Source organism: Acomys russatus, chromosome 27 (assembly GCF_903995435.1).
Source record: "Acomys russatus chromosome 27, mAcoRus1.1, whole genome shotgun sequence".
NCBI classification, from domain to species: Eukaryota; Metazoa; Chordata; class Mammalia; order Rodentia; family Muridae; genus Acomys; species Acomys russatus.
Genome location: NC_067163.1, coordinates 58,351,017 through 58,362,663, shown reverse-complemented (window position 1 = coordinate 58,362,663; position 11,647 = coordinate 58,351,017). Strand labels below are relative to the sequence as shown.

The following is an 11,647-nucleotide window of genomic DNA, read 5'->3' as shown; positions in this document are numbered from 1 at the left end:
CTGGCTCTTGCATAGGGCTTCAGACTCCAGGTGGCCTTTGGGGATCTAGCGATCTGGGCATAACACTAGGAGGACCCAAGAGAGGCCCTCCGTGAATCTGACTCAGATGGAGAAATATAATAGACAATACAAGTGCATGTAGAGAGGGAATTGTGGGAAACAAGTGAGGGGATCAGATGTGGGGAGAGGAGATTATAAGAGGCTAATTAATAAAGCAACAGTTCTCTCTAACCCTGCTAGCTTCCAAAATAATTGACCCCCTGAAAGGCTGTGATTTATTTTCAAGCACTGGAGCTGTGCAGATCTCAACCCTCTGAGCCATTTAGCTGTCTCTCAGCTGTGCAACCCAAGCTGCCGGGCAATAAGTCATCCTCTCTAGACTAGATCGGCTTCATCAGGCCAAGTCCTCCTGCTGTATCCCCTGCTCTTCGCCCTCCCTCTCTCTCCTTTCCTCGTGGTCCTCCAAGCCCAGGCCCGGGAAGCTCAAACTCTGCCTTCCTCTCTTCTCTTCGGACAAATCCCCAGCTTCAGCATGTTTTGTTAGCCGATCAACTTTAAATTAAGTAGAGCGATGTTTGCACAAGGACAGGTGAACATGAAAGTGTGCTGGTCTGGGCAGCAGCCAGATCTGGGGAGTGGGGGGTGGGGTGGGAGAGAGACAGTAATTAGTATTAGAATACATAGCACCAGACCAACCCCCAACCGGAAGTAAAAGGAATCGGAGAGACAGGGGAGACAGGGGAGACAGGGCAGGAGCGTCTCTGAGACAAGGTGGAGATCTGCGCATAGGGTGGGCTATAGGAAGGATATGAGGACGTCTCTAGTTAACCCTCCTAGCATCGGAGGACATAAACACTGAGGAGGCCACCCTCTCGGCAGGACCTATAGTGGTGGGACGAGAACACCAATCCACCTACAAAACCATCGACCCAAAATTTACCCTGCCTGCAAGCTGTGCAGAGATAAAAATGGAGACTGAGGGAATGTCCAACCAATGCCTGGCCCAACCTGAGACCCACCCCATGGGAGACAGCCAACCACTGAGAGCACTAACATCACTCGGCTATGGTACAGACAGGAGCCGAGTGTAACCGCCTCTGAGAGACCCCACCTAGCAGCTGATTGAATCAGATGCTGAGACTCACAAGGCAAGCTTTGGTCGGAGCTCTGGGAGCCCTGTGGAACAGCGGGGAGGAAGGATAGAAGGACCCGGAGGGGACAAGAACTCCACAAGGCCAAAAGAATCAACTAACCTAGACCCATGAGCATGCACGGACTGCACCTAGGCCCCCTACACGTATGTGCAGTTTGATCTTCATACGGGTCCCCTAGGAAGCTGAGAGGGTGCCGGCTATGACACAAACTCTGTTACCTAACAGGGCTGTCTTGCCTGGCCTGGGTGGATAAGGATGTGCTAAGTCCTGGTGTGACCTGATGTAATGGCATGGGTTGGTTGAGGGGGGTGGGGGAGCTCCCTTTTCTGAGAAGAAGGGGAGGGGGGGAAGGTGGGAGAGTGGAAGGAAAGGACCAGGAGAGGAGGAAGGGGGCCACAACTGGGATGAATATATCAGTGAATATATAAGTTAAAAAATAAATCACCAAAAAAGCCCTTCAGTCTTGCTTCATACTGCGTGTGTATGTGCGTGCGTGCGTGCGTGCGTGCGTGCGTGCGTGCGTGCGTGCGTGCGTGACACTAGGTCCTGGGATTTCCTGAGCCCACAGTGCTTTCATCTCCAGGAGTCAGCAAGGGATGTGGCTGGAATATGTCGTTTTGGCTCTCCTCAGTCAGGAAACTGTTACTCAATGCCTGAGCGCTGAGCAGAGGGCAGAAGGCCACATGAGCTGCCCAATCAGGACAGCAGAGGGCAGAGCGGAAGGTCCTCGCCCACCATCCTTTTTCCCTAAACCGGGATTGTCACAGGATTGCACTGTCGTCGCAGCGGAGGCAGTAGGGGTCGCTCAGCCTCTATAGCTGTGGGCCCGCCAACCCCACGAGCAATGGTGAGGACCACTGGGTGGACCGCGAGCCGTCAGAGCAGGGGCACCGGCAGGCGGAGCGGAAGTCCCTCACCCGCCATCTTCCGTTACGGTGCTGCCACAGCCGCAGACCTGCACTGACAGAAGAGGACCTCCGTAGCCATGTGACACCAAATGGCAGGAACAGTTTTGAAGGCGCAGTCGGGAGCGGCTCCGGGCAGAGCGCTAGTTCCTGGTCGGCCACCTCTCCTCCGGCGCCGCCACTGTCTGGTCGGCTGAGGGAGCCCGGCGTGACTGTGCCTGGGTGGCCGCAGACATGGTGAGCGCGCGGTGAGCGGGCCTGGAGGAGCCCTCGCCCCTCTGCTCCGAGGTGACGGCCCTGGCGCCTGCGAGTCGCAGCTGCGCGGTGGCGGAGAGGCGAGGGGCGCCAGGTTGGGGGGGGGGGGCGGGGAGGGATCCACAGGCGCCAGGCTCGCTCGGGGGTGCCTAGGTTCCTCAGAGCTTCCGAAGTCTTTAAAATCCGTGAGTCTGGCCTCTATTCCAGTGCTTCTTAGGCCTACGCGTCCCTACATTTCTAGACAGTTACTGTTTGAAGGTGTTATCCACGTACACATGTAGCTGGGACCAGAGCGGAAAAGGGAATTTGAGGCCCTCCATGAGGTAATAAATGTTTTTGTCCTAGAAATGCCGTGGACTTTGATTTAAAGTAGAATGAAGGACAAGACAGGGCATGACTTTTATTTCAAAGGAGTATTGCAATCACGGGGAAGCCCTGAGAATAAATAAGATGTGAAAGCATCTCAGGGCAGTGGGCATTTTATTTTTAGGGAGAGACAATTTTTTGAGAAGATGGAACTGTAGCAACTTAAGCTCTTAAATAGTTTCCTCTGAGGTAACATTGACTTTTTTAGAATGACAATAAGTTGAGGGTCCTGTGCTGGCTCAGGATGAGAGTAAAAAGAAAAAATGACAAGAATAAAAGGGAGAGAACCTAAGGAAACATCGCTTAGTATTTTGTTTTTATTGATGAGGCATCGTTTTGAGACAAAAGTGGGTCTTTGCTTAGTTTGTATCCTAATGAGTCAAAAATGGATAGGTATATAATAAATATATATATATTATATAATATATATTTATATATAAATAAATATATAATAAATAAATAAGTAAATAAATGGTAGGTATTTTAACTGTCATCATCTAAGAACAAGGTGAAAAGGTTCCTCAAAAAAAAAAAAGCGTTGTGAGATGGAAGTCGGTGCTGTTTACTAAGAGGGAAATGGAAGAAAGGAAAGTAAGGTGGAGTCCCCAAATGAGATGTCTTGTCCGCTCCAAGAGCTCCTCTACTCGGCTTCTGGAGTGATATGTCCTGACCTTTGCCTGTGTGGTGAGATGGTCTCTAAGCTTAGGAACAGTTAACGCAGTTTGGGTGCCTTTGTGAACTGAGGGAAACAAGCTTCCTGGTTTTTTAGTACTCACTAAGAGCTATAAACTCCCTTCACAGGACTTTTTTTTTTAATCCCAAAGGTTTTGTTGTCATTTCATTTTGATTTAGTTCTGGGAATTTTTATTTCTTTCTTGATTCCCTTTTTAACCCATTCGTCATTCAGTACGGAGTGAGCTGTTTAATGTCTGGGAGTTTGTGTACTTACCAGAGGTTTGTTTGCAGTTGATTTTAGGTTTCATTGCACTGTGTCAGTTAGGACTCCTGAAGTTATTTCATCTTTCAAAATTGGTTTTACGCCCCAGGATATGATCTATTTCTGAGAAGCTTCCATGGGCTCCTAAGTAGCATGTATATTCTTTGATATTTGGGCAGAATAATCTATAGATACCTGTTAAATTCATTTGGTGCATGAACACAAAATTTTGATGTTTCTCTATTTCTTGTCCAGATAACCTGTCTATTGGAGACAGTGGGGTATTCCAATAACCTAATATTGGAGTAGTGTTAAGCTGTGCCTTTAATTCCAGTAGTGTGCTTTCTTAAAGGTATATTTACTATATATGTGTGAGTGTTTTGTCTGCCTAGATAGATATAGATATATCTCACATGACTGTCTGATGCCTGTGGAGGGGAGCAGAGGGCGTACCCTGCTACTGGAGTTACCAGTGGTTGTAAGCCTTAAGTGCACCAGTCTGTTTGCATATGTTTAGGATTGTAATGCATTTGGTTCATTGTTCCCTGTGAATCCCCTGTTTGTGTTGTTTACCTGCAGGTTGCTTCTTTCTTCACCAGACTGTAGTTTTTTTCTTTCTCCTAACCCTATAGAGAGGAGATTCTTCTTCCACAAGTAAAGTGGGGGATTCAGGTTGGGGAGTCCGGCTTCTTCTGCTCCAGTTTTCTCTCTAGTCTCTTAGCCCACCAACTTTGATTTTTCTGGGCTATCGCTCACAGCCACTCTCTTTCGTCTGCTGTCCTGTTTTTATACTGTACAGAATCAAACCAGAGCTGACTACCCCTGGCCTTCTATCGTGAAGCCTAAGCCAAGACTCATAGATGTAAACTCATCAATCCCTTTCCTAGAGTCTTACGTTCAAAACTTAACTGTGATCTCAAAATGTTAAATTTGGTTGGTTTGGTTTTTTGTTTTTTTTTTTTTTTTTTTTTTGGTTTGTTTTTTTTTTTGTTTTTGTTTTGTTTTGTTTTGTTTTGTTTTTTTTTGATAGCTTGATATCTGCTAATGAAAGGGGAAATACAACGCACGTTTCCAAATGTCAGGTTTTCTTGTATTAAAGAGATTATGGTTTAGGACATTATTACACAATGTCTGCTGTGTGATAAATGCAACTATATGTTTACATTTAAACCAGTTAAATATGGTTAACTTTTGCTGTAACCCATTTCTCTCTCTCTCTCTCTCTCTCTCTCTCTCTCTCTCTTTCTCTCTCTCTCTCTCAGTGTGTGTGTGTGTGTGTACAGTCACTGCATGCTTGCACATACAGTTGTGTTTGGAAGTTATGTCAGAGGACAGTCTTTGTTTTTCACTACAGCTCGTGCCAGGCTAGCTGGCCCATCAGCCGCCAGGGATTCTACTAGTTCCACTTGCCTCAAGAGTCCTAGACCACGGATACTGAACTACGAGATTTGCTTTACACTGTTGGATGTTGGGTTTTTGCTTTGATTTTATTGTAACTATATCTTGATTCTTCCTGTTTCAAGTAAGAAAGCATTTAACTTATTTTTTATTTTTTTTTCTTAAGGGTTCCACAGTTAAAATATGCCTTACCATGTCTGACTTTACCTAAGTTCTGGCAGTTCAAACTCAGGCTTGCACAGTATATGCTTTATATACCAGGCTGTATCCTAGACCCTTCCACGATCATTGTTTTTCCACATACAATTCATCCCTCCACTCTTCCCAGTTGCCCTCCCACCTTCCCTCTCCCCCACATCCACTCCTGCAGTTTCCCCTCAGGAAAGAGCAGGCCTCCCATGGACATCACCCAAACACAGCATAAGGTACAGTTAGGATCTCACAAAAACACCAAGCTAACAACCACCACACACATGCAGAGGACCTAGCGCAGACCCATGACTGTCACTCTAGTCTCTGTGTGCCCCTATGAGCCCTGCTTAGTTGATTCTGTGGGCTGTGTTCTTATGATGTCCTGGACCCCTGCCTCTTACAAATCTTCCCCCTCCCGCTTCCACGGGGTTCCCAGAGCTCCAAGGGCAGGGGACCCAATGGAGACCTCCAGTTTGAGCTCTCTGCCTCATGTTTGGCTTCAGGTCTCTGCATCTGCTCCCATCATCGGCAAGAGTAAGTCTCTCAGACGGTAACTGACCAGGTACTGACCAAGATCTGTGCTTAGCCAGTCTGATAATATTATCTTGAGGGGCTGGAGAGTTGGCTCAGTGGTTAAGAGCACCGTCTGCTCTTCCAGAGGACCCAGGTTAGATTCCTAGCACCCACATGGCAGCTCACAACTGTCTGTAACTCCAAGATCTGACACCCTCACACCAATGCACATAAGTTAAAAATTAAATAAAAATATTAAAAATATATATATTATCTTGAGTAGTGGGGTATATTAATTAGCTTTGCATTCCTATTACGATATACTTGAGAAAAGCAACTGAAGGTTTTTGTGATGGTAAGTCTTCCGGTTAGGTTAACATAATTTGGAGACACCTAGGAGCCACAGCACAGAGGTATGTCTGTGTGAGTGTGTGCAGAAAAGTGACCAGGGCGGGGGTGCCTACTCTGAGTCTCTGTGGTGGTACCTGTCTTTGTTTCTTTTTGTGTTGTTTATGATAAAAGACCCTGATGAATGCAATGTAAGAAAGAAAGGCTTTACCTCACAGTTGAAGATAAGCTGCATCCTGACGGGGGAGTCCAAGGAGCAGGAACCTGAAGCAGCTGGTCATGTTATATCTGAAGTCAAAAGAAAAGAGCAATGAATGCACTCCATTGACTCCATCTTACACAGCCCAGAATCCCCTGCCTGGAAGATGGTCTCTCCCACAGTTAAAGTGAATCCTCTCACGTCAGTTAACACAATCAAGCCAGGTCAATTCTACACGAACCATTACACAAAAGCATGAACTGCGCTCCCGGGCTGAATAAAAAGGGAAGAATTCAAGTGGAAACCAGGATTCTCTGCTCTATTTCCTGATCTGCACTGATTTGGAGTCCCTGTTGTGTGATCCTGTCCCCGTGAATTCTGCCATGTCCTCTCCCTCCCCCCCCCCCCCCCCGCCAGCGATAGACTCCACCCTCTCAAGACACAGCCCAAAATAAATCTTACCTCTCATGAATTGCTATTTAGTCACAGTGATGAGAAAAGTAATATATACAGGTTGAAAGGTTTATTTCATGTCATGATTCAGATAATTCAATCTGCTGTCACTTGGCTCCATTGCCAAGAGTTTGTGATGAGGCAGAACTTTATGGCCTTGGGAACTAGTATTGGTTGAGGACACTCACCCTCATAATCTATCCTAAAAATATGTGATTATAAGGCAGCCGATGTCAACACTTGTCTGCACTAGTAGTAGTATTTTATGGGGGGAAAGGTAAAGGCCCATGCACCAGTAGAAGTTGTGAGTTCGAGCAGCGGACTTGGTTTGGTGGTGGTGGTGGTGGTGGTGGTGTTGACGACGTTGATGCTGGTGCTGATGCTGTACTGTTGCTCTACCAAAAGTTCAAAGCTAATGTCGGGATTTTTCTGTTAGAAAGTACAGTTATGGATGTGAAATAAGATCAGGCTATATATTGAACATTTAGAAAACACAGGATTTCAGTGCTGGGTGTCTCACCTTCTCTTCTGGAAACATCTTGGTTATTTTAGGGCTCTGTGACCTTTGAAGATGTGGCTGTAAACTTCACCGTGGAGGAGTGGGCTTTACTCGATTCGTCCCAAAGGAAGCTGCACAGAGATGTGATGGAGGAGACCTTCAGGAACCTGGCTGCTGTCGGTATGAACAAGATCATTTACTTAATAATTTACTTAATCAGTTTGTAAGTCTGGCTTCCTCAGAAATGCTGCTACATCATCTGTAATTTGGTGGCTATATCAGACATGGTCATATTATACTGTGAAGCTACATAGGGTCTGTTATTTTTTTCTGTTATGACTAAGTAAATCAGATTTCTCTGGGTCTGTATTCTAGGGAAAACACAAGAAGACCAGAACATAGATGATGACCACAGATATTCTAGAATAAATCAAAGGTAACTTTACTAACTCATGATAATATGTTAAGAGTCTGAAAATGATCAGTAGTTTTGAAAATCAAGACAACCATCCAAATAAGCGCAGCTTTAAGGTGATGTAATCTAAACCATTTATCTCCAAAAGTGCATATAAGATTGCAAATATTTATGGGTTTGATATGACAGTGCAAGTCATACTTTCTAATGGTTTGGTATACACACACTTGTGTCCAAGCACAAAGTTAATAAATTAAATGTGTGTGTGTGTGTGTGTGTGTGTGTGTACCTTCCTTCAAACTTTGAGTATGTAGTATATTTTATATAGAAAATATAAAGTCATTTTATCTTTACTCTGGGAACAATCTTCAAGATATGTAGATGAAAAAATTTAAATAGAAAATAGATTGGGCTTCAGTATTTTGCATGAGGAATACTCAAGTACATTTGCCTGTGACATAGAGGCAGATATGGTCGCTTGCACCCTCATTCCCAGCTATGAGGAGTCTAGATTAGTGCCGAACTTAAAGGAAATCCATGCCTCATGGCAAGAGATTGACCTCAAGCGTATATAAGACTTATTCATCATTTTTAAATAATTAATCTGTTAGAAGTATTAAGAAGTCACATATGATTAGGCTAGAAAATTACTCATCAGGTAAAGGCATTTACTGCCAAGCTTGATGACCTGAGTATAATCTCTAGGACCATATGGTAGAAGAAGAGACACAACACCTGTCCCCTGACCTCCACATGCCCACCACAGCATGGCCAACACCTGTCCCCTGACCTCCATGTGCCCACCACAGCATGGCCAACACCTGTCCCCTGACCTCCATGTGGCCAACACCTGTCCCCTGACCTCCATGTGCCCACCACAGCATGGCCAACACCTGTCCCCTGACTTCCATGTGCCCACCACAGCATGACCAACACCTGTCCCCTGACATACACATGCCCACCATAGTGTGTCCAACACCTGTCCCATGACATCCACATGCCCACCACAGCGTGTCCAACACCTGTCCCCTGACTTCCACGTGCCCACCACAGCGTGTCCAACACCTGTCCCCTGACTTCCACGTGCCCACCACAGCGTGGCCAACACCTGTCCCCTGACTTCCACGTGCCCACCACAGCATGGCCAACACCTGTCCCCTGACCTCCATGTGGCCAACACCTGTCCCCTGACTTCCATGTGCCCACCACAGCATGACCAACACCTGTCCCCTGACATACACATGCCCACCATAGTGTGTCCAACACCTGTCCCATGACATCCACATGCCCACCACAGCATGTCCAACACCTGTCCCCTGACTTTCACATGCCCATCATAGCGAAGCATACACAAATAGTAAGTAAATAAGTGTTAACACAAAAAGAAACCCTATATGAATGCAGTATCTTGGTATTACATGTCTCTACAGCCTATAGGACCTTCAACATTTTCAAAAATTCTCAAGAATTCTGCTGGTAACATTTTTTTTTCTTTTTTTCTTTTCTTTTTTCTTTTTTTTTTCTTTTTTTTTTTTTTTTTTTTTTTTTTTTAGCAGAAATGAAGTTGTAGGAAGACTGTTGGAACACAACAAAGGTAGTGGATGTGAAGACATCTTCAGACAGATTCCAAACGCCATTGTGAACAGGAAAATTCCTTTTAAAACGGTGCTTTGTGAAAGCCAGGTGTGTAAAGACAACATGCTCCTTAGTCGTTCATCTCTTAGTGTGTCTATGCCTCTTCAGACTACACACAGACCTCATGAATATGCGCTGAGTGGAGAGGGCCTCTATAAATTTGGAGAATGTGAGAAAGCCTTCACTTACCCAGAATGCCTTCTGAAGCGTGAAAACACTGACACTGGGCAAAGATCCTATGAATTTAACCAGTGTGAGGAAATCTTCAAAAACAATGGTTGCATTCAAATACATGTGAATAACGAAACTAAAGAAGCAATATGTATGGATAAGCAGCATTATAATGCCTTTACTTATCCTGATTTTCTTCAGTATGTTGAAAAGATCCACACTGGAAAGAAACCTTATGTATGTAAACAATGTGGGAAAACTTTTTCTTTTTTGAGTAACATTCGAAGACATGAACGAACTCACACCGGGGAGAAGCCGTACAGATGTGATATCTGTGGTAAAGCCTTCACTTGTCTGACTAACTTTCAGGAACATGAAAGAACTCACACTGGGGAGAAACCCTATTTATGTACACGATGTGGGAAATCCTTTTCCTTTCTGAGTAACATTCGGAGACATGAACGGACTCACACTGGAGAGAAACCGTACAGATGTAATATCTGTGGCAAGGCTTTCAGTTATTTGACTAACTTTCAAAACCACGAAAGAACTCACACTGGAGAGAAGCCCTATGTGTGTTCGCAGTGTGGCAAAGCCTTCAGTTACTACTATTCGTTCCAAACACATAAGCGATGTCACACCGGCGAGAAGCCCTATGTGTGTAAGCAGTGTGGCAAAGCCTTCAGTTATTACAATTCCATCCAGACACATAAGCGATGTCACACCGGCGAGAAGCCGTACGTGTGTAAGCAGTGTGACAAAGCCTTTACTACCCTGAGTTCTCTTCGCTATCACGAGAGGGTTCACAGCGGTGAAAAGCCCCATGTGTGTTTGCAGTGTGGGAAAGGTTTCATTTCTTCAAGTACCCTTCGAATACATAAAAGGACACACACTGGAGAGAAACCCTATAAGTGTAAGTACTGTGGTAAAGTCTTCAGCGTCGACAGCTCCCTTCGATACCATGAGAGGGTTCACAGTGGGGAGAAGCCCTACGTGTGCAAGCAGTGTGGGAAAGGCTTCACTCGTCACACCTCCCTTCGACGCCATGACAGGGTTCACAGTGGGGAGAAGCCCTATGTGTGTAAGCAGTGTGGGAAAGGCTTCATTTCTTCCAGTAACTTTCGAAAACACGAGTGGACTCATTCTGGAGAGAAGCTCTGTGTGTGCAAACTGTGTGGGAAAGCCTTCACCGGCCACAGTTCGCTTCAACGCCATGAAAGAATCCACAGTGGAGAAAAACCCTTTGTTTGTAAGCACTGCGGGAAAGGTTTCTCTTCTTTGAGTAGTTGTCAGAGACATGAACAAATTCACACTGGCGAGAAACCCTATGCATGTAAGAACTGTGGGAAAGCCTTCACTAACCCCAGTGCCCTTCAGAATCATGAGCAGATTCACAGTGGGGAAAAGCCGTATGTGTGTGAGCAGTGTGGGAAGAGTTTCATTTCCTTTAGTAAGTTTAGAATACACGAACGGATTCACACTGGGGAGAAGCCGTATGAGTGTAAGCAGTGTGGGAAAGCCTTTACTGGGCACAGTTCCCTTCGGCGTCACGAGAGGGTCCACAGCGGAGAGAAGCCTTTTGTGTGTAAACAGTGTGGGAAGCCATTTTACACTTTAAGTGATTGTCAAAGACATGAGCAGATTCACACCGGTGAGAAACCTTACATTTGCAAGCAGTGTGGGAAAGCCTTCACCCGGTCCAGCTCCCTTAAAATACATGAGAAGACTCACACGGCAAGGAATTCCTACGTGTAGAACTCTGGGAGGCCCTCTTAACATGACAATGCTGAGGGCAGACAGGAATGCAGGTGGTTTTGATTGTGTTCACAAACATAATAGCTCATCCCAGAGTGAGAAACTCCCAGTGGCTGTGTGCAGGCCTCGTCAGTTAGCTAGCCTCTGGGAATGCACCCAGCGTCAAAACCTGTATAACAAAGTTGTCAGCTAGTAAAACAATTTTCAAGGTTTTGTGAAAGTTTCTTAAGGAATAGAATTTATAAATTCTTTTAAGGTTCCTGTGAATGAATTTGTGAAAAACCATTGCATTAATTAGTCTGTAATTCAGAAGATATGTCTCTGGAATGTTTACATGTAATTTTTACTCTTGTAAATAAACTTTCAGGTAACTTAATCTCTAAGTGTCTTTGAGCAGCGAGGCACAAATTTAATGGGTAGTGTCTTGTTATATACGTTTCTTCTCTTTGTGT

At 45.2% G+C, this 11,647-nt stretch overlaps 1 protein-coding gene across 1 annotated transcript; it reads left to right on the top strand.

The window, feature by feature from the left end:
* Positions 1-571: 571 nt before the first annotated feature.
* LOC127210164 (zinc finger protein 14-like) lies at positions 572-11,195 on the top strand. Its single transcript, XM_051169835.1, has 6 exons — positions 572-609; positions 1,973-2,296; positions 5,711-5,741; positions 7,273-7,399; positions 7,595-7,655; positions 9,191-11,195. The coding sequence occupies exons 1-6, from the start codon at positions 572-574 to the stop codon at positions 11,193-11,195; spliced, it is 2,586 nt and encodes an 861-aa protein (XP_051025792.1).
* Positions 11,196-11,647: the final 452 nt, after the last annotated feature.